Source organism: Amblyraja radiata, chromosome 25 (genome assembly GCF_010909765.2).
Source record: "Amblyraja radiata isolate CabotCenter1 chromosome 25, sAmbRad1.1.pri, whole genome shotgun sequence".
NCBI classification, from domain to species: domain Eukaryota; kingdom Metazoa; phylum Chordata; class Chondrichthyes; order Rajiformes; family Rajidae; genus Amblyraja; species Amblyraja radiata.
This window is the reverse complement of record NC_045980.1, coordinates 38,190,899-38,214,799: the sequence shown is the minus strand read 5'-3', so window position 1 is coordinate 38,214,799 and position 23,901 is coordinate 38,190,899. Positions and strand designations below refer to the sequence as shown.

At 43.0% G+C, this 23,901-nt stretch overlaps 1 protein-coding gene across 1 annotated transcript in view; it reads left to right on the top strand.

Moving 5' to 3' along the window:
* The first annotated feature begins 552 nt into the window (after window positions 1–552).
* The window catches only part of zdhhc8 (zinc finger DHHC-type palmitoyltransferase 8), a 164,507-nt gene continuing 141,158 nt past the window's right edge, over window positions 553–23,901 (top strand). The window contains exon 1 of the mRNA XM_033043952.1: window positions 553–804. Within this exon, the coding sequence (XP_032899843.1) occupies window positions 707–804 (98 nt within the window). The 5' untranslated portion in view covers window positions 553–706. The remainder of the gene's footprint in view (window positions 805–23,901) is intronic.

The window sequence follows — 23,901 nt, the reverse complement described above, 5'->3', positions numbered from 1 at the left end:
ATAAACGCATCACTGAGCCCCGCCCTCCGACAACGCGTCACCAGACCCCGCCCATATACGCATCCTGAGCCCCGCCCCCCGACAAGCGCGTCAGCAGGCCCCGCCTTCCGACAATACGTCAGCAGGCCCCGCCCTCCGACAACCGCGTCAGCAGGCACCTCCCATAAACGCATCACTGAGCCCCGCCCTCCGACAACGCGTCAGCAGGCCCCGCTTTCCGACAGTCGCGTCAGCAGGCACCGCCTTCCGAGTCGCGTCACCCGACCACGTGAGCAGGCCCGCCTTCCGACAACCGCTTCACAGGGCCCCGCCCTCAGAGTCGCGTTACCAGACCCCGCCCATATACGCATCACTGAGCCCCGCCCTCCGACAACGCGTCAGCAGGCACCGCCCATAAATGCATCACAGGGCCCCGCCCTCCGACTCGCGTCGCCAGGCCCCGCCCTCCGACAACCGCGTCCGCAGGCCCCTCCCTCCGACAACCGCGTCCGCAGGCCCCGCCCTCCGACAACCGCGTCAGCAGGCCCCGCCTTCCGCCAGCGCTCCGATGCTAGGGGGGGTAATTTCTCCCCCACTGCCTCCCTCCCTCTCACCGCCGCTCAGCCAGGCCCTGTCCCGGAGTAGTAGTAGTAACAGTGATAGCTGTTGCTGCTGCACGGCCTTGCCCCCATCACTCTCTCTCTCAAGACTATGTGGGAATTACAGGATGCCCAGTGGAAATAAATTTAAACCTACCAAATACATCCCGGTGTCGACAGCCGCCGCTTTGCTAGTGGGAGCCAGCACCTTGTTCTTCGCATTCACGTAAGTGCCAGGCCGGCGGACTGTGTGGGGAAGGGAGAGGCCGAGGTGGGCTGCTGCCTGACAGGGAGCCGCAGGCCGCTGCTGCTGCTGCTGCTGTCGATCCAGCTCAGCATTTGCTGTCCTGCCCATTGTATTTATGCACCAAATACATAGATCAATGTCAAAGCGAAATCTTAATTCTGTGCGTTGGAAATTATGTTCCACATCTTGCTGTCCACATTGGCAATGTTGGTTGTGATTTATCTTGACTGTTTCGCATTATATAATTGTAATATATATTAACGCACGTGTATGGCGTTTTACGTGTAGGACTGATGTGTTTTTCTCCTTTAGTGTCACATTTGTGCATATGTGTGCAATCTATGAGCAGAAATGTGAGTGCTGTATGTGTTATGCGTGTAAATGTAGGTGTGTGTAAACAGAGTTTAAGGAGAGTCATATAGCTTACTGTTTAGTGCAAATTGTTTCATACTGTTTTATAAGTTGTATTTTTGCTGGAATGAGTGCAGAGAATATTTACAAGGATGTTGCCAGGACTTGAGGGCCTGAACTATAGCGAGGGATTTGGCAGGCTAGGACCATATTTCTTGAAACACAGGAGGATGAGGGGTGATCTTATAGACACAAAGTGCTAGAGTAACTCAGCAAGTCAGGCAGCATCAATACATTTTAACGTAAACATCCACCACAGTGACTCCTCCACACTCCTCACTGTGATGGAAGGTGAAAAAAAGTGCAATTTCCCCCTTCTGTCTCCTCCAGCGGTTGGGGGCCTGGACCTCTAACCTTCCGTTGATGGGAGGATCTTACTCTCGTAGCCGGTGGCAGGCTGCCTCGTCGGGGCGATCAAGCTCCTGTGTAAACATGTGACGCTGAGTTGAAGGAGAGCCATATAGCAATCATATAGCTTTATCTTTTTTGAAATGCAGGCACAAATGTTACTGATGTATGTATTTATAAGAAAATGTAAAATTGTCATTGGATATGTACCTTTAGTCGGTGAGAGTTGGGTAGTTTTTTACCACTGTCCTGCTGGCTTTTAAATCGTTGGTTAATATGAATAGTTAGATGGTACAAATTGAAACATATATTGGAAATTTTACCAAAAAAACACGTATTTTCTGCCTTTTATGAATTTGAAAGTAGGAATTGTAATTTTTTTTGTCCTCAATGTTCATGGATTAATGGACAATGTTGGTTATACTATAAACCAAATTTGAAATCATTACATAGAAACATAGAAAATAGGTGCAGGAGGAGGCCATTCGGCCCTTCGAGCCAGCACCACCATTCATTGTGATCATGGCTGATCGTCCCCTATCAATAACCCGTGCCTGCCTTCTCCCCATATCCCTTGACTCCACTAGCCCCTAGAGCTCTATCTAACTCTCTCTTAAATCCATCAAGTGACTTGGCCTCCACTGCCCTCTGTGGCAGAGAATTCCATAAATTCACAACTCTCTGGGTGAAAACGTTTTTTCTCACCTCAGTCTTAAATGACCTCCCCTTTATTCTAAGACTGTGGCCCCTGGTTCTGGACTCACCCAACATTGGGAACATTTTTCCTGCATCTAGCTTGTCCAGTCCTTTTATAATTTTATATGTTTCTATAAGATCGGCAAGTCGAATTTCACTACACCAATTGGTGTATGTGATAATAAATGTCCTTTGTTCTTAAAAAGATATCCCCTCATCCTTCTAAACTCCAGTGAATACAAGCCTAGTCTTTTCAATCTTTCCTCATATGACAGTCCCGCCATCCCAGGGATCAATCTCGTGAACCTGTGCAGCACTGCCTCAATCACAAGGATGTCCTTCCTTAAATTAGGAGACCAAAACGGTAAACAATACTCTAGATGTGGTCTCACCAGAGCCCTTTACAACTGCAGAAGAGCCTCTTTACTCCTATACTGAAATCCTCTTGTTATGAAGGCCAACATTCCATTTACCTAATTTTAACAGTGGCTAATACTGTTTTTTGTAAATGTGATTGCATTACATTTCACTCTTGTACATCAATTTGTAAGGAGATGCCAATCCAACATGAATTATTTTGTGCCTGTAAAAAGGTCTTGACCCGAAATGTCACCTATTCCTTTTCTCCAGAGGTGATGTCTGACCCACTGAGTTACTCCAGCTTTTTGTGTCTATTTTCGGTTTAAACCAGCACCTGCATTTCCGTCCCACAGATAAATGTTTTTATATTTGTTAAATAGGTGAGATGGAACTTTTGATCAGTTTGTTTCCCTGTTAGAAACATAGAAAATAGGTGCAGGAGTAGGCCATTCGGCCCTTCGAGCCTGCACCGCCATTCAATATGATCATGGCTGATCATCCAACTCAGTATCCTGTACCTGCCTTCTCTCCATACCCCCTGATCCCTTTAGCCACAAGGGCCACATCTAACTCCCTCTTAAACAAAGCCAATGAACTGGCCTCAACTACCTTCTGCGGGAGAGAATTCCAGAGATTCACCACTCTCTGTGTGAAAAAAGTTTTCCTCATCTCGGTCCTAAAAGATTTCCCCCTTATCCTTAAACTGTGACCCCTTGTTCTGGACTTCCCCAACATCGGGAACAATCTTCCTGCATCTAGCCTGTCCAACCCCTTAAGAATTTTGTAAGTTTCTATAAGATCCCCCCTCAATCTTCTAAATTCTAGCGAGTACAAACCGAGTCTATCCAGTCTTTCTTCATATGAAAGTCCTGACATCCCAGGAATCAGTCTGGTGAACCTTCTCTGTACTCCCTCTATGGCAAGAATGCCTTTCCTCAGATTAGGAGACCAAAACTCTACGCAATACTCCAGGTGTGGTCTCACCAAGACCCTGTACAACTGCAGTAGAATCTCCCTGCTCCTATACTCAAATCCCTTTGCTATGAATGCTAACATACCATTTGCCTTCTTCACTGCCTGCTGCACCTGCATGCCTACTTTTAATGACTGGTGGACCATGACACCCAGGTCTCGTTGCATCTCCCCCTTTCCTAATCGGCCACCATTCAGATAATAATCTACTTTCCTGTTTTTGCCACCAAAGTGGATAACCTCACATTTATCCACATTATACTGCATCTGCCATGCATTTGCCCACTCACCCAGCCTATCCAAGTCACCTTGCAGCCTCCTAGCATCCTCCTCACAGCTAACACTACCCCCCAGCTTCGTGTCATCCACAAACTTGGAGATGTTGCATTCAATTCCCTCGTCCAAATCATTAATATATATCGTAAATAGCTGGGGTCCCAGAACTGAGCCTTGCGGTACCCCACTAGTCACTGCCTGCCATTGTGAAAAGGACCCGTTTACTCCTACTCTTTGCTTCCTGTCTGCCAGCCAGTTCTCTATCCACATCAATACTGAACCCCCAATACCATGTGCTTTAAGTTTGTATACTAATCTCTTATGTGGGACCTTGTCGAAAGCCTTCTGAAAGTCCAGATATAACACATCCACTGGTTCTCCCTTATCCACTCTACTAGTTACATCCTCGAAAAATTATATAAGATTCGTCAGACATGATTTACCCTTCATAAATCCATGCTGACTTTGTCCAATGATTTCACCACTTTCCGAATGTGCTGCTATCCCATCTTTAATAACTGATTCTAGCAGTTTCCCCACTACCGACGTTAGACTAACTGGTCTGTAATTCCCCGTTTTCTCTCTCCCTCCCTTTTTAAAAAGTGGTGTTACATTAGCTACCCTCCAATCCTCAGGAACTACTCCAGAATCTAAAGAGTTTTGAAAAATTATCACTAATGCATCCACTATTTCTGGGGCTACTTCCTTAAGTACTCTGGGATGCAGCCTATCTGGCCCTGGGGATTTATCGGCCTTTAATCCATTCAATTTACCTAACACCACTTCCCGGCTAACCTGGATTTCACTCAGTTCCTCCATCTCATTTGACCCCCGGTCCCCTGCTATTTCCGGCAGATTATTTATGTCTTCCTTAGTGAAGACAGAACCAAAGTAGTTATTCAATTGGTCTGCCATGTCCTTGTTCCCCATGATCAATTCACCCGTTTCTGACTGCAAGGGACCTACATTTGTTTTAACTAATCTTTTTCTCTTCACATATCTATAAAAGCTTTTGCAGTCAGTTTTTATGTTCCCTGCCAGTTTTCTTTCATAATCTATTTTCCCTTTCCTAATTAAGCCCTTTGTCCTCCTCTGCTGGTCTCTGAATTTCTCCCAGTCCTCTGGTAGGCTGCTTTTTCTGGCTAATTTGTACGCTTCATCTTTTGTTTTGATACTATCCCTGATTTCCCTTGTTATCCACGGATGCACTACCTTCTCTGATTTATTTTTTTGCCAAACTGGGATGAACAATTGTTGTAGTTCATCCATGCAGTCTTTAAATGCCTTCCATTGCATATCCACCGTCAACCCATTAAGAATCAATCGCCAGTCTATCTTGGCCAAATTACGTCTCATACCCTCAAAGTTACCTTTCTTTAAGTTCAGGACCCTTGTTTCTGAATTAACGATGTCACTCTCCATCCTAATGAAGAACTCAACCATATTATGGTCACTCTTGCCCAAGGGGCCACGCACAACAAGACTGCTAACTAACCCTTCCTCATTACTCAATACCCAGTCTAGAATAGCCTGCTCTCTCGTTGGTTCCTCTACATGTTGGTTTAGAAAACTATCCCGCATACATTCCAAGAAATCCTCTTCCTCAGCACCCTTGCCAATTTGATTCACCCAATCTATATGTAGATTGAAGTCACCCATTATAACTGTTTCACCTTTGTTGCACGCATTTCTAATTTCCTGTTTGATGCCATCCCCAACTCCACTCCTACTGTTAGGTGGCCTGTACACAACTCCCACTAGCGTTTTCTGCCCCTTAGTGTTTCGCAGCTCTACCCATATCGATTCCACATCCTCAAAGCTAATGTCCTTCCTTTCTATTGCGTTAATCTGCTCTCTAACCAGCAACGCTACCCCACCTCCTTTCCCTTTCTGTCTATCCCTCCTGAATATTGAATATCCCTGGATGTTCAGCTCCCAGCCTTGGTCACCCTGGAGCTATGTCTCCGTGATCCCAACTATATCATAGTCATTAATAGCTATCTGCACATTCAACTCATCCACCTTATTACGAATGCTCCTTGCATTGAGACACAAAGCCTTCAGGCTTGCTTTTACAACACTCTTACCCCTTATACTATTATGCTGAAAGTGGCCCTATTTGATTTTTGCCCTGGATTTGCCGGCCTGCTACTTTTACTTTTCACCTTGCTACCTATTGCTTCTACCCTCATTTTACACCCCTCTGTCTCTACGCTCACACATTTAAGAAACCCTTTCCCTTTAACTCCATCCTCCACTATCCCATTCGACACCCCACCCCCCCCGTATTCAGTTTAAAACCAACCGTGTAGCAGTGGCAAACCTGCCTGCCAGAATGCTGGTCCCACACCTGTTAAGATGCAATCCGTCCCTTTTGTACAGTTCTCCCTTACCCCAAAACAGATCCCAGTGATCTAAGAATCTAAATCCCTGCCCTGTGCACCAGTTCCTCAGCCACACGTTCAGGTCCCGTATCTCCCTGTTCCTGCTCTCGTTAGCACGAGGAACTGGAAGCAAACCGGAGATAACAACCCTGGAGGTCCTGCTTTTCAGCATTTTTCCGAGCTCTCTAAAGTTGAGCTTGAATTATCTGCATTGATTTAAATGCAAATACAGACTTCATTCTGTTGTCAGCACACATGAGAGTTAAATACTCTTCTCTTAAACAATATAAATGATTATTTTGATTTTGGTAAAATAACTCGATTTTTCTCAGACTGATGATTCTCCCATGGTTGAAAGGTTAATCCACCCTTTTTCTTTACAGATGTTATTGCAACTACTGCTATTTTCCTTCTGATTTAATTTCCTGTTCTAGTTTTTGTGTGATTCATTACCCCCTTTCTGCACTGGGATAGGCAGACGACCACATTTAGTTGGGAATTTTGCAATGAAGTTTCTTCATGGGGACAAGGCGTTTCATTGCTCCCTGTTGTATTCAGACCAATTAGACGCAGTCAGACTGGCAAGCCTATTTTGCTATTTAATAAAGTCATGGCAGATCTAATTATAACTTCCATGCTGCATTCCAGTCCACACATAATAACCTTTCACCTTCATGCATTATCAAGAATCTTACTTCTGCTCAAAAAAAATTCAGAGATTTTGCTTCCGCTGCCTTTTGAGGAACAGTGATCTGAAGATTTGTAAGGGAAAAAAAATCATCTCATCTGTCTTATTTGGAAATGAGTAAGTAAGTAAGTTTATTGGCCAAGTATTCACATACAAGGAATTTGCCTTGGTGCTCCGCCCACAAGTAACAACATGACGTACGTGACAGTTACGAATGACTCAGAAAACACTAAACATTAATAATAATAAGACATTAATGATAAAACACCATTGATCAAGCATGTGAACCAACAAAATACCAGATCAAATGGAGGCTACAGATTTTTGGCTGTTGAGTAGAGCAACTATGTGTTTAAGAAGGAACTGCAGATGCTGGAAAATCGAAGGTCCACAAAAATGCTGGAGAAACTCAGCGGGTGCAGCAGCATCTATGGAGTGAAGGAAATAGGCAATGTTTCGGGCCAAAACCCTTCTTCAGAGTAGAGCAACTACTTGTGAATAAAAACTGTTTTTATGTCTGGCTGTGGCAGCTTTGACAATCTGGAGTCGCCTTCCAGAGGGAAGTGATTCAAAGAGTTTGTGGCCAGGGTTAGAGGGATCAGAGATGATCTTGCCCGCTCACTTCCTGGCCCTTGCAGTGTACAATTCATCAATGGAGGGAAGGTTGCAGCCAATAATCGTCAATGATAATGCTTAGTTGGAGATTCTCCCACAAGAAGAAACATCAATCCATGTCCATCCAATCAAGACCCCCGAAGATCTTGAATAGTGTAATCAGGTCTCGTCCTACAGTTCTAAACTTAACCTGCCCCAACCTTTCCTTAGAAGACAACTGCCCAATGCAGGCTAATAAACTTTCTCTGAACTGCTGTCAATCTGTTAATGCAGAGAAAAATTCAATAAAAAGTATTCCAAATGTGAAACCCTACTGAGGCCCTATAAGGATTAGAAGGTTTAAGGAGAGGTTGGATCATTGTTTTGGAACATCGGAGGTTGAGGGGAGACCTAGTAGAAGTAGATGAAATGATGAGAGGTCTAGATAGGATCGACAAGTAGAACCGTTTTTTCCCCTGGGATGAAAATGTCAAGGGCGAGAATACATGGCTTTAAGTTCAGAGGGGGAAAGTTTGAAGGAGATCTTCGGGGCAAGTTTTTTTTTTAATTACACAGCGTGGAGGGTGCCTGGAATGCGCTGCCAGGGCTGATGGTGGAAGCAGGTACAATTCTGCCATTTAAGAGGCTTTTAGGTCAACACATGACTATGGATCATGTGCAGGCAGAGATTAGTTTAACTTGGCATCATGTTTGGCAAATACATTGTGGGCTGAAGGGCTTGTTCCTGCACTGTACTATTAGACAATAGACAATAGGTGCAGGAGTAGGCCATTCGGCCCTTCGAGCCAGCACCGCCATTCAATGTGATCATGGCTGATCATCCCCAATCAGTACCCCGTTCCTGCCTTCTCCCCATATCCCCTGACTCTGTTATTTTTAAGAGCCCTATCTAGCTCTCTCTTGAAAGCATCCAGAGGACCTGCCTCCACCGCCCTCTGAGGCAGAGAATTCCACAGACTCACCACTCACTCTATACCCATGACTGCGTAGCGAACCACAGTGCGAACTCCATCATCAAGTTCGCTGACGACACCACTATTGTGGGGCGTATCACTGATGGGGATGAGTCAGAGTACAGAAGAGAGATCGAGCAACTGTCCATATGGTGCCAGCGAAATAATCTGGCCCTCAACACCAGCAAAACCAAGGAACTGATTGTGGACTTTGGAAGGAGTAGGAGGGGGACCCACAGCCCCATTTATATCAACGGGTCGATGGTTGAAAGGGTCAAGAACTTCAAATTCCTGGGCGTGCACATCTCTGAAGATCTTTCCTGGTCCGAGAACACTAACGCAATTATCAAAAAAGCTCATCAGCGCCTCTACTTCCTGAGAAGATTACGGAGAGTCGGATTGTCAAGGAAGATTCTCTCTAACTTCTACAGGTGCACAGTCGAGAGCATGCTGACCGGTTGCATCGTGGCTTGGTTCGGCAATTTGAGCGCCCTGGAGAGGAAAAGACTACAAAAAGTAGTAAACACTGCCCAGTCCATCATTGGCTCTGACCTTCCTTCCATCGAGGGGATTTATCGCAGTCGCTGCCTCAAAAAGGCTGGCAGTATCATCAAAGACCCACACCATCCTGGCCACACACTCACCTCCCTGCTACCTTCAGGTAGAAGGTACAGGAGCCTGAAGACTGCAACAACCAGGTTCAGGAATAGCTACTTCCCCTCAGCCATCAGGCTATTAAACCTGGCTCGGACAAAACTCTGATTATTAAGAACCACTTTCTGTTATTTGCACTTTACCAGTTTATTTATTCATGTGTGTATATATTTATATCAAGGTATATGGACACATTTATCTGTTTTGTAGTAAATGCCTACTATTTTCTGTGTGCTTAAGCAAAGCAAGAATTTCATTGTCCTATACAGGGACACATGACAATAAACTCACTTGAACTTGAACTTGAACTTGAACTCTCTGTGAGAAAAAGTGTTTCCTCGTCTCCGTTCTATGTGGCTTACTCCTTATTCTTAAACTGTGGTCCCTGGTTCTGGACTCCCCCAACATCGGGAACATGTTTCCTGCCTCTAGCATGTCCAAACCCTTAACAAGCTTCTTTGTTCTATATAACTAATTCATAACTTCCTCCTTTTTTAGTGTTCAGTTCCACTTACAATAAATAGTAACATTCTGCTGCCATTTTTAATTACTTGCTCAACCTGTTTACTGGCCTTTTACAAGCAATGCACTGGGACATTTGTGGTCAGCTTCTTTTCAAACACCTTTTTAAAATTGAGCGTATAATATATTAAAACACCAGGAAGGTGTAATCTGGCATCTCGGCATGTACAGCTGATGTACACTTCTGCAGGTAGACAAAAAATGCGGGAGAAACTCAGCGGGTGAGGCAGGATCTATGGAGGGAAGGAATAGGTGACATTTCGGGTCGAGACCCTTCTTTGAAACGTTGCCCATTCCTTCTAAGCCCTTGGATTTTTTTTTTTCGAAGAAGGGTCTCGACCCGTAAACGTCGCCTATTCCTTCTCTCCATAGCTGCTGCCTCACCCACTGAGTTTCTCCAGCATTTTTTGTCTACCTTCGATTGTTCCAGCATCTGCAGTTCTTAAACATTTCGTACACATCTGCAGTCCTGAACCCGCAATGCTTTAATAACATACCTGTGGGGATGCAAGCTCCATTCGTTAAATGTGGTTTTGACAGGGAAAGGATCCACTTGTGCAGTGCTGGCTAGGAATAATTATGCTGATCTGCATTTTGATTTGGGTTTGGAAAACCTGTTTGGCAGAATCATTCCCGTCCACATCAATATTTTATGCAGCTATTGAGCGAAAATGCAATGAAAGTTGACATTTTTTTAATGCTTGTTGAGATTTTTGGCATTTTAAGTACAGCAAGCTGTGTACCATGTAAATACTTTGTTTTGCCTGTGGTAGGATGGGTTATAATGTGCAGTATTAATCATCCATTCTACCACGCAATGTCACTTCTACACTTCCCTCCTTTTTTTTCTCAGTGATTCTAAGACTGGTGAATGCTTCCTGCTCCTTGAGCCATTCAGTTTACGAATCTTGTGTCAATTGCTGGCATTATGAGACTGGACATTTTTAGGTCTGAAGAAATGTCATTCTTAGGTCCAAAGAAGGATTTCAACCCAAAAAATCACCTGGCCATTCCCTCCACCGATGCTGCCTGACCCACTGAGTTCCTCTAGCACTGAGTTTTGCTCAAGATTCCTCCAGCATCTAAGTCTTTGTAAAATTGGTTGGCTGTAACGATTGATTGGTGAAGATGGGATTGTGTGGGAACACTCCTGTGATTTAAAAAAAATGGAGACTGCAAGACTTTTGTGTAAACATTAACTGTTCTATTGACTCATTAATGATTTGTGTTTTTAAAAACCTAATCCTTTCTGGGCTTAGCCCCATCCACACCTCTTAGCCAGCTTCCCCCCCCCCCCCCCCCCCCCCCCCCACGAGCAGTCTGAGGAAGGGTCCCGACCCAAAACGTCGTCTATCCATTCCCTCCACAGATGCTGACTGACCTGTTGAGTTCCTCAAGCACTTTGTGTTTTAGTCGATATTTTGCATTTGTTTTATTTTAAATTGTGAAAAGAAGAGAAGGCTCTGACACTGTGCTTTATACGATACTGGTGTAGTCACAGCTGTAAATTCCACTAGTGGAATGTGTGGGTTCTCAACATTCTATAAGGAATATTTGGGGTAATTCTGATGTGAAGTTCAATAACTGCTGAGGTAGCAAGGACAATGCAATTATTCTGCATCTTAATAACTAAACTACAGGCAAGATCTCTGCTCCCATGTGGTATGGTGGAAGAGTTGGGAGAGTACAATGATTCGATTGAGCCGTGTTTACATGTGCATTAGAGCATTTAAGATAATTTATCTAATTATGGAAAATTGTTAGAAATTGCAATGCTGGAAGTCAGCAAGTTATATTTAAATATTTTAGGTTAATAACAGTACAGAATGGTCTAAAATGTGTTGGTTGGATGGTTATAGAAATAGGAACAGCCAATACACTTCTCAAGCCTGCTCAAATCATTTAACATAATCATGGCCATTATCTTATTTTGGCATCACAGGAGTTTAGGATGCGAGGTGAAAGAATAGGAACCTGAGGGAGAACTTTTTCACAGAGGGTGGTGGGTGTATGGAACGATCTGCCATTGGAGATAGTTGAAGCAAGTGCTATGGACAGGTAGTGAGTAATAAGGAACTGCAGATGCTGGTTTAAACCAAAGATAGACACAAAAAGCTGGAGTAACTCAGCGGGACAGGCAGCATCTCTAGAGAGAAGGAATGGGTCGAGACCCTTCTTCAGACTCTATGGACAGTTACATGTATAGGACAGGTTTAGAGAGATATGGCCCGCATGTGGGACATCTTCGTCGGTATGGGCAATTTGAGTCAAAGGGACAGTTTCCGTGCTGTATGACTGACACTCTATGACTCTTAAGTCGGGCATGATTCAAAAGTTCTCTGCTTAAGATGTTTTAAACAAAATCCCTCCTGAGCTAAGATAATCCAGCTGCAAGGATGTCTGCCAAGTGCATTATTTATTCAGTTGAAGGGAGTTTACTTGTGCTATTCTGCCAATAAAAACAAAATTTACATTTGCATGGTAACTTTAATATAATGAAACTTTCCAAGGCGCTTCTTGGAAATGTTGGCAACAATATTTTGACCTGAGTCACTCGGAGATATTGGATTAGGTGCATAATATTGTAGTTGAAGAGAAATCCTAAGGATCATCTTAAAAAAAGAAGATAGCGAGGTTACGAATGCAACTTTCAGATCATAAAGCAACTAAAAGTGGGGGTATGCCTGAGGAACACCATTGGAAGAGTGCAGATTTCTTGTACAATTGTAGCGCACAAGGATGTGACTGAAATAGCGAGAATTTGGCCCCAGTAAATAAAGTGTTTCTTGTGAATGGTAGAATTAGTAGGGAGAATAAAATGTGATTCATGCAAATGGTTTAATCGTGATTCCTTGACTGGTTGGACCAAAGAATCAGTTTCTTTGCTCTATATGCCTCTGAATCCTGTGGAGGAAGAATTGAATCTCAAATTGCAATGTGGATTCTCAAACCACAGTACACATAGTCTTCATCATGCGTCAATGCTAAGTGAAGTGATGCAAGAAACATTTGCCCGTCATACATTGTTATTTTTGCCACTCAAAACTCTGACTCTGCCAATCTAAAGGGGCAGGAAGCATCTCACCTACCTCCACTGTATCACTATCTCTCTCTTCCCCCCCCCCCCACTAAAGGTCCTTGATGAGACCCTGGGTAAAAGGACATTCCACTTCAAGCTCTGTCACAGTAATGATTACCAGATGGAGAGAGGAAATTATACATGCAAAGCCTTCTTGTAGAAGGTGTGATACAAAAGGATTGAAGAGTTGTGAATTGTGAAGCTGGAGGAAAGAGTGTGGGTAGAAGGAGGGACGCAGGGCAGAGTGGTTGGGGTGGGGGGAGGGAAAGGAGGAGGTGGGGCTATCTGGGGGAAGAAGGGAGAGCGGGAGGGTTATGTAGCCACCGGAAATTGGAGAATTCAATGTTCACCCATGGAAGAGTCGGCAAGTCCCTAATCGTCCATCTTGTAAAGCTTAGTGCTCAGCCACCACCTAAAAAGGTGATAATTTTAAATGTGTGGTATTTACATATGGGATGTCAGTTTAGTTTAATGAGTGCAAAGATGATGTGTGAACCATGATGTGAATTAGGAAACAAGGCAGCTAAATGAAGGAAGATGTATGAAGGCCAGGAAAACATTGGAGTAATCTGCAGATAATGACCTAGAGGAAGGTTATGGCAGAGATGGAAAATGGTGACGTAATGGTTGTGGTATTTGGCAGTCGTGGTGATGAACAGGAGGCACCATTGCCTTACTTTAACTCTATCTTCCCCAATGCAGCTGAGGTCTGAGAGCTCGCATGTGCATTGTGAGCAACGAAATGTTCTTCATCAATCTTTGTTGTCATACTTTGGATCTGACGTATGTTAAATATGATACTAATACGATGAGCGCTCAAATTATTTTTTTTTACAGCTTGATAATTTTACTCTGATTTTCTACACTGTACATGTTTTTCTTTTATTGGCTAACCTGGTGAGAGCATGTGGCTCCCAAATTGTGCCCTTGGCTCATGCCCTTTGCTCATGCTCTTTGATTGTTCTTCTTTTATTTATTGTTCACGGAATAGACTTGTCATCTTGGAGCGTTGGTTCTGGGAGTGTTGGATCAAATTTAAAAAAAACAGATAATGTTGGAAGGCTTCAGATAGCAGCTGAGGAAAGAGAAACCTAGTTAATGATACAAAGTTACTCAGCGGTACTTTGTGTCTTGTGTTATAAACCAGCATCTGCAGTTCCGAGTTTCTACTTAATAGCAACCAGACTTGGTGTCGAAAAACAGACATACCCAGTGATTCATTCTGCCCACACAGACCAGAGAAGCACTTGGCTGGTCTCTGCATCAGATTCAGAATAATTCTATAAACTGGGCTAAATCCTTGGCCCATGTGTTGCGGGTTTGCACCCAGCATCAACTGGACATCCCATCACTACAAGAACTGGAGGGGTTCTCAGCGAGCGTCCAGAGTCACCATTTCTGGTCAGTAAATGGGTGGACGGCCTTGCCAATGCTACTTCTTTGTCAAGCACTAATGTGAAACAAAAATGGCCCAGTGCCCATGGTATGGAAAGCTGTTCTGCAGCATACAACCATTGGATTTGCAATTGAAGTTCAGCCTGTTCTGTGATTTAAGAAATAATTGAGAGTGTAAAATCTCACCACTATTTTGTTCACAAATAACATTAACTTAAGTCTTGTTTAAGAAAGAAATGCAGATGCTGGAAAAATCTAAGGTCGACAAAGATGCTGGAGAAACTCAGCAGGTGAGGCAGCATCTATCGAGCGAAGAAATCCGGATCCGAAACATCACCTATTTCTTCGCTCAATGCACGCTGCCTCACCCTCTGAGTTTCTCCAGCGTTTTTGTCTACCTTAATTTAAGTCTTGTACATGTTCATGAATTAAAAATGTAATTTCTGTAAACATGCCTGCATCGACTCACTACATATGGAACACTTCTGCATTGTTTTGGTAAGTTAAATATAATTACAGGTTGGGGCAGCACTTCTTTATTGACAAGGTAGAATTTTCAATTTAAAATCCATTCTCGATTCCCAGTTTGTGTTCTGTTACTTGATCTAAGTCATGCTTGGTTATAATTTTTTTCATCAACTCTTTATTCGGGAAAATTTAAACGGGGTGGGGTTTGTGTTGGGGCGTGTGTTTTAAGTGTGCACATGGTGGTGCCTATGGGTTGTACTTAGAACATTAACTTATGAAGAAAGGTTGCAGACAAGTCAAAACATGAGCAAATTCAATAGGAATCTGCAGCTCATTTACCTCAAAGACTATAATTGCAAGGATAATTGCTGTTTCCAGGCCTGGAAATGGATGGTTTTGGTAAGTGAGTGGGCAAATAAAGTTGTGCCGAACAGCTGTAATCTGTGAATAATGGAGCAGCTCTGAGGGGTGCTACTGTTACTAACGTCTGTTGGGCACAAATAATTTTCCGTAGGTAAATCCTGTAGTTGGAAAACCGAATTTTACCTTTTTGGCAATATTTCCACATAAATGATGGCAAAAGACTCCTCACAGAGCTGTATGCTGCCAAGGATATGATAGATGCAGGGGAATGAAAGGGTAAAAAGTTAGTAGAGAAGAGGAAGAATCTCATCTATCAGATCCTGTGGCTTTTGGGGAAAAGATGTAGAGCAAAGAAGGTAGACACAAAATGCTGGAGTAATTCAGCGGGACAGGCAGCATCCATGGAGCGAAGGAACGGGTGATATTTTGGGCCGAGACCCTTCTTCAGACTGTGAGTCGGGAGACTAGAGATATGGATGGGTAAGGTGTGAAAGCGGCAGATCAAAGCAGATGGTGATCAGGGAAACTGGATGTTGCTCTAAATGGAAGGAAAGGGACACTTAAAAATCTTTCAAAACCTCTTGACGGCTGGTTTGGCAGCACTTGCGGACAAGGGGTGATGTCTCCCTCCACAACCGTCTTTGCTGAGGTGTTGGCTGTGGCAACTGAGAAGAAGATGATTACTAGAGTGAAAATAATGACATTTATTTTGAGATCACCAAATTTCTTTGGAAAAAACATAATAAATATGTTGTGACAAGGAACTGCAGATGCTGCAATTTGAGCTAAAAAGAAAGTGCCAGAGGAACTCAGCGAGTGAGGCAGCATCTGTGGAGGGAATGGATAAATTACGTTGCAGGAGTAAATATGATTTAATGTTTTGAAGAATTAAAGATAGAACTCAAATTTACTACTGTATTCAATGTGATGTCTTTGAGATATGTGTGAGCATTGGTGTTCAAGATTAGCTAAGATCTGATTAGATGAATTTACAAATAATATGAATTTCTAATTCCTGTTTACCTTTCTTCTAATTTAATCAATTGATTGTTTTTAAATGTTTAAACCCTAATATAGTAATTTCCAGGAAAATACAGAGAAGTTGGCTCTCGGGTGATGAGTCAATTTTAACTTTTTAATATCCTGCTTGATGTGAGATGAGGCAGATATTAATGAATTAAAAAATAGCAATAGTGTTTCCTCATCGCCACTTCATTTTTATGGAATGATTTCAACAATGGCAATACATTTGCCCTTAAATTGTTCAAAACTAAGTTAAAGTTTGTTTTCTCTACGATTGGTCACCCTTGCTGCAACATCATTGGGTTGGTGTGAAATTTCATTGTTACATAGACACATAGATATATAAACAATAGGTGCAGGAGTAGGTCATTCGACCCTTCGAGCCAGCATCGCCATTCAATGTGATCTTGGCTGATCATCCACAATCAGTACCCCGTTCCTGTCTTCTCCCCAAATCCCTTGATTCCGCTCGCCCTGAGAGCTCTATCGAACTCTCTTTTGAATGCATCCAGCGAATCGGCCTTCTGAGGCAGATAATTCCACGAATTCACAACTCTGGTGGAAACGTTTTGCAAGAAGTCAGCTTGATCCTGACCTCAGGTGTTATCTATGTGCAGTTTACATATTCTAACTTTCACCACATGGGTTTCCACCCGCATCCCAAACGGCGGGTTTGTAGGTTAATTGGCCTCTAAAATTGTAATTGAAAAACAAACACCCGTGAAGCCATGTGACCCAAACATTACGGTGCCCTGAAATGGGGGGATTATGTATAAACACTGCTGTGATTTCTACATGGTGAATCCAAATGTATTAAAAGGCCTTTATTAAAATCTGACAAAGTGCACTCTAACCACATGTTTTTTTTCTATTACAAATCTCAAATTGTGGAGTACAGAGGCAAATAAATAAATAATGGGTCTTTGTCGTAAATATTAACATGGAGGGCACTGTAAACGCAGTTGTGGAAATCCAAATGAAGACAAACTAGATAGATGAAATGTGTCTTAAGATATAAATAATTAAGTATAACGTGCGGTATGTTCCACCTGAAGGCATTGTGTGTTGTAGCGTGACTGGCTTCCACTGTACAAATCTCACCCTGCCCCATAACTCCACAGCTTGAATTTGTGTAGCTTCTTTTATTGATGCGAGCCGTATCATGGTGTGTCTGAATAGTGCTACAGAATAGTCGTACCTTTTAGAGTTTGACCTTCCAGTGCATGGCACCTGCTGTAGACCCTGCTTCAACCAGATGGGCGATTGCCTCATTATTGCTGTCGCTAGGAAGCATTGTACCGCAGTCGCTTGTGGCAAGGCCACTGCTGTGCACCCACTATCTTCTCACTGCTTCACTCTGATTCCTGCCCTACATTTGGGGACATTGCCAAATAATGGAAAAAATTGCTGGCAGTTGAGTTACTAAATTTGATGTTTCGTCTCATGAGTCCAAATTCCATTTTGCAGCACTTGCATAATTAGCTTCACTGATTATAATCTTGCTTTCAGAGTGTTAGTTGTACTTTCTCCTCCTCCAGCTTCATTAGGTCACAGATCTATGTATGTGGGTAGAGAAGGATGACATGGAATGGTGGGGGATGGTGACTGTCTATTCCTATTTAATTATTGTATTCGTTTCTTGGGGAATTGAGTGTTGCTGGCATCCCTGTGTTTATTGTCCATCCCTAATTACTATTGAGAAGGTGATGATGTGATACTCTCTTGGAATCTCCTGGTGAGGACAACTCAGCATTGCTATCAAAAGAGGCATGCCCAGGATTAAAACCCAAAGGCCATTAAGGAATGGTAGTATATTTCTAAATTGAGATTGTGGTTTACAAAAAAGACATAGTGCATGCAGGGATAGATCACTGCAGATGGAGTTTAATATCAGCAAACACACTTGTTTCTCATTTATGATTGTGCAAAGATTATTAATGAATCGCCTGAAGATGGATGATCCAAGAACTTCTTTAACAATGTTCGGGGCGGGCTTCAACCATAAGTATTTTTGTTTAGGCAATGTGTGATTCATAGGATCATGGTGCTATACAGCATTGAAATAGGCCCTTGGTCAACCTTGTCCATGTCAACCAAGCTGGTATTCTGGGCGAGTCCCATTTGGCCGCTTTTAGTCGACATCCCTATAATTCCTTCCTAACCATCTATCTGTCAACATGTCTATTGAAAGTCTTAATTGTATCTGCTTCTGTCTGCTGTTTTATTTATTTTGCAGGGTTCTGGTAGTGGATGCAAAGAGAATCTTATGGGGAAGAACATAACTCGAGAGCTCTTCAGCATTCTTTGTCTCACGAGCCAATAACTGTTATTGATGATATAATAGCCATAGTCAAAGAGTCATAAATTAGAGAAACGTGCCCTTCAACCCATCTCATCCATGCTGACCCAACATGCCCATCTAAGATAGTCCCATTTGCCCATAATTGTTCCTCTAAAGTCTAAACTTTTTCTATTCATGTACCTGTCCAAAAGCCTTTTTAAATGTTATTGTACTTGCATCAATTACAGCTCAGCCTTGTATTTTTATGAACATTAATTCATATACCAACCATCCATTCCTCCCACAACAAATATGTATTGTATTATTAACAAATAACTGGAGGAAACCAGCAGGCCAGGCAGCATCTGTAGAGGGAAATGGAGAGATCATATTTTGGGTCCCAGCCTGAGACATTTTTTGCTCAAGATTCCAGCATCCTCTGTCTCTGCGTTGTACATGTGCCACTCTGAATCTCAGTCGTGATTTTAATCTTTCTCCTCGAGCTGGTCAGTGCTTGTGGGGTAGTTTGTAGATGGCAGGCTGTTTAGATAGGCTTCTGACAGCAGACAACTGTGAATCTTTTCATTTATATTGTGTGCTTTGCTTCACAACTGAGGTTCTTCACATTCAGAGGATTATGCTGGTCATGCATTTACAATGGTTGTTCTGAACCCATAGCCCAAGGGCTGTGTGTGACCTGATCACAACTCTGCTGCAGTTCCTGCGACGCACCATTGGAAATATTTTAAATGGCTACATGGGAACGTACGTTGTGTGAGGTGGCCCATGTTAACACATTGCAAGCTGTTTTGTTTTTTTCAGTGGTGAGTGCTTCAGGAATATTCTATACCTTCTTGGGGTGAGAGAAGGTTTAGAATTTGAAAAATATTGTTTGTCGATATGATTCACATTACTCACTGGTTGAAAACCATCATTCTACGAGATGAGGAGTATTGCCTTTGGATCTGTGTGGTATGTATGTTTTATGTGCTTATACTGAATCTCCACTCCAAAACTGAATTCAGTGTTTTTGGACGTTCAAATGCAGAAATATATTATTGCTTCATTTTGGAAGTTTTCAATTTTGCAAGAAGGCTTCTAAATAGGCAAGCATTATTGTTGAAAATACTCAATCCACCAAGCTCCATCTCTGGTAAGAAAATTAGAATTGATATTTCAGATCTGTCACAGATATTCAGCTTTGCCTTGTGTGGGATAATATGAAATCTTGATCTGAGGGTGCTGAATAACATATCTGGAAGCTGTTCTTAAGGAATTAATGGACTTGCACAAAAGGATTTAATTTTCTGCTGACCCAGAACTGGTTTCCAAGATGCAGTCTTGTTCCAGATAGATGGTGGCAAATACTTGTAATGGTACAGGATTTAGCAATAAAATATTGCAAATTTTCTTAAAATATCTATATATTAATTTTTGTTATGTTGTATCATACATGTAGTGCTGGAGGATCTCAGCGGGTCAGGTTGCATCTGTGGAGAGAATGGACAGATGATGTTTCTGGTCGCAATCATTCATCAGACAGACAGAGAATCAGTCTGAATAAGGGTCCAGACCCAAAACATTGCTTGTCATTCCCTCCATATATGCTGCCTGACCCACTGAGTTCCTCCAGCACTTTGAATCCCCTTAGTCGGAGTTATTTTGAGTACTTTGAGCATGTTGTATATGTGTCTCCTTGTCATATTGTAATCTGGTTTCTTGAGCATTCAAAATGTAGTTCAAGTTCAAGTTCAAGTGAGTTTATTGTCATGTGTCCCTGTATAGGACAATGAAATTCTTGCATTGCTTAAGCACACAGAAAATAGTAGGCATTTACTACTATGTTGTGTGTTTATTTAGTTGTAACTCCTGCAGCTGAATGGCATTGTAATGGATCCTGGTGAACTAAAGACTCCAGGGTACTACCACTTTTTATTCTTAATAGTGATTGTTCTTTAAGAGGTGAGTGATTCAGGAGCACTCTATAGCTTTTTTAGGTGAGAGGTTTATGGGCCTGTCCCACTTAGGCAAATTTTCAGGCGACTGTTAAGTCGCCGGCAGTCGCCTGAAAAACCGGCAACTGGAATGGCGACTGTCAGAGTAAAAAACACACACACACACACACACACACACACACACACACACACACACACACACACACACACACACACACACACACCTTCCTTAGCCATTTATGCAGGGGAGGAGAGGGCAAGCGGGGAGAGCGCTGTCTGACAGTGCAAAGCCAATGTGATACAGACACACACCGCGATGAACAGAAAGGTTGGCGCTCTGATTAATATAGTAAAAGCACAGTGTACGGGAAGGGTCATGTAAGTCCTTTAAAGGAGGGGGGGGAAGGAGTGGAGACAACTTTTAAGAAGCCAGAGATACACGGCTGTGAAGCTTCCCGGTCGGTATCCTTGGTTCTGAAAATTACTGCTTATGTTTTTTTTCCCAATGAGCCAATAAAATTCACCGGTCAGCACCGGCTACATCCTAAGAGAACCTTCGACCTCCTGGTGGCGACCCACTAGGATCTCCTGGCGACCCGCCTACGGCATGAGAATTCTCGCTACTCTCCATGACGGCTTCATTCTGGTCACCGCACATGTTGAAAAATTCGCAGCGACCATAATGAGTCCACGACTAGTTCCCAGATTGCAGGAACTCCTCACGACCATGAAGGCAACTCCCCGGCAACCACCCGCGAAAATGTGGCGACCATGTGGCGACTGCATAGTCACCTGCAGTCGCCTAAAAAGTCGCCTAAGTGGGACAGGCCCATTAGACTTTGAAAATAAAAATGTGGCTATATGATACAGTGGAAATTAATTGATAACTAACTTTGGCCAAGAATTTCATGAGCTCGGCGTGATCTGAAATATATGCTAATTTGAGTTGGAAGTTAAAAGGTAGATGGAAACTCTTGTATGGCACTAGTTTCAGATTCCATGTTTTGGGCGAAATGGCATCTTCTTCTTCTTGCGTATGGCATGCACAGCCTAAAGTTGTAAGACAACTTGTTCTGTTTGATCTTCTGTTTGTGCACGCCAGGTTGATTGCATTCGTTGAAACAGGGTGGACCACATGAAGGTTGCAATCTCCCACTCCGAAATGGCATCTGTATTTCTGTACTCTGATTTTCCGATAATCTTGTAGTTACCGCTATTAACTGGATTATTTCCTTTGCCAAACAACTCCAATTCATTGTAATAACTACACTTTAGTCAACCTAGCAGATGGTACTAAAGGTCTACCTACTCTCCCAATAACATTATGGATTTGAATGATTAACAAAGCTCTGATGTTCCTCAAGTCATATTTGATTATTTTTTAAAGTGCTGGAGTAACTCAGCGGGTCAGGCAGCATCTCTGGAATATATGGGTAAGTGATGTTGTGGGTCAGGACCATTATTCAGTGGGGGGAAGGGTGAGGGGAGGGGGGTGGCTGGAGGGAGAATGCTGGAAAAGAGGTGGGGGTGGGACAAAGCCTGGCAAGTGATGCAGGTGAGGGGCTTATTGATTGGCCAGAGGTCAGAGATGAAAAGAAGACAAATGGTTGTAAAATGAGGAGAGGATGAAATGTTAAGGCAGAAGAAGGAATATAGGTGGACAGGGGGAAGGTTAAAGTTGGGGCGAGATACTGGGAGAAATGGATACACATCCAGGTGGGGCACAGGGAAGAAAAGTGTCAGAGAGATGTTAAGTTATTATCTAAAATTGGAAAATGCAAATCATGGTTATTCAAACCACATTTATAATCAAATTATATGCAGGAAAACATGGAGTTCTGAGTTATTTTCTTTACGGAATATGATACAGTCACTTGAAGAAAGCCACATCATTGTTAATTGTAGTCTGAAGAAGGGTCTCGACCCGAAACGTCACATTTTCCTTCGCTCCATAGATGTTGCCTCATCTGCTGAATTTCTCCAGCATTTTTATCTACCTTCAATTTTTCCAGCATCTGCAGTTCCTTCTTAAACATCATTGTTAAGGATATTTGCAACATTCATGGTGTTCAGGAACTGAAGGCAGCTGCTGCCTTTGTGGGGAAGTTGTACGTCAACCAGTTCAGTGGTTGCTTTACAGGTGACATTTCTGTGTTTAGATTGATTTTGAAAGGTTTGTCTTACTAAATTTGGTAACATTATTAATTTCATTTTTTCCTCCCTCTGCTTGTGTGAGTAGTTGATTCAACCTACAACACAAGCTTGCATGTATCATCTTGAATGCAATAAATCTTCCTAAGGTATTTGTTAAGAGTGTAATGGAAGAAAGTTTGACCTTGAGTCATGTAGAGGTATCGGGGCAGCTGGCCAGGGAGGTGATCTTGGAGGAGGATGGACCCTGAGATTCAGCAGAACCAGTGCCCTGGCAGCTAAAGGCACAGCAGCTAGAAGTGGAGCAGTAAGAATTCGAGATGCAGCCATACCTGGTTACCCCCCCCCCCCCCCGACCTATTTTAGCTCAAAGTCCAACAAAGCTTTGATTTTAAAATTCTCAACTTCTTTGCAAATCTTCCTTGGGCTAGCCTCTTGTTCTCTCTGTGACCACCAAGACCAGAAATTCTCAGGTCTTGGTTTCTGTGCATCTCCAATTTTAAGTCAAGTCAAGTCAAGTTTATTTGTCACATACACATACGAGATGTGCAGTGAAATGAAAGTGGCAATGCTCGCGGACTTTTGTGCAAAAGACAAACAACCAAACAACCAAACAAACTATAAATACAATCATAACACACATATTCTTTTACATAATAAATAATGGAAGGAAAAACGTTCAGTAGAGTTAGTCCCTGGTGAGATAGGCGTTTACAGTCCGAATGGCCTCTGGGAAGAAACTCCTTCTCAACCTCTCCGTTCTCACCGCATGGCAACGGAGGCGTTTGCCTGACCGTAGCAGCTGGAACAGTCCGTTGCAGGGGTGGAAGGGGTCTCTCATGATATTGTTGGCTCTGGAGTTGCACCTCCTGATGTATAGTTCCTGATATAACTCATTAATACAGGCTGTGCCTCCAACTGTAAGGACGCACTCAGCACTTTAATAATTCATCAGTATCTCCTTCCTGAAGGTGAGTTAGTCATGGATATATACACAACACAACATCGCTGTACCTTGCATATTCTCCACTGTGTTGCCCATCAGTGTGCATCCGACAGTGGACTTGTGGTTGTTTAGTTCAATTTAGGGTTACAGCAAGAAAACTTGGCACACCGAGTCCACACCGACCATAGAAACATACAAAATAGGTGCAGGAGGAGGCCATTCGGCCCTTCGAGCCAGCACCGCCATTCATTGTCCCCAATCAATAACCAGTGCCTGCCTTCTCCCCATATCCCTTGATTCCACTAGCCACATGAGCTCTATCTAACTCTCTCTTAAATCCATCCAGTGATTTGGCCTCCACTGCCCTCTGTGGCAGGGAATTCCACAAATTCACAACTCTATGGGTGAAAAAGTTTTTTCTCACCTCAGTCTTAAATGGCCTCCCCTTTATTGTCACTCGTTCATACAAGTTGTGTGTTCTCGGGACAATTTTGGTGGCCAATTAACCTACAACCCCGCACGTCTGGTATGTGGGA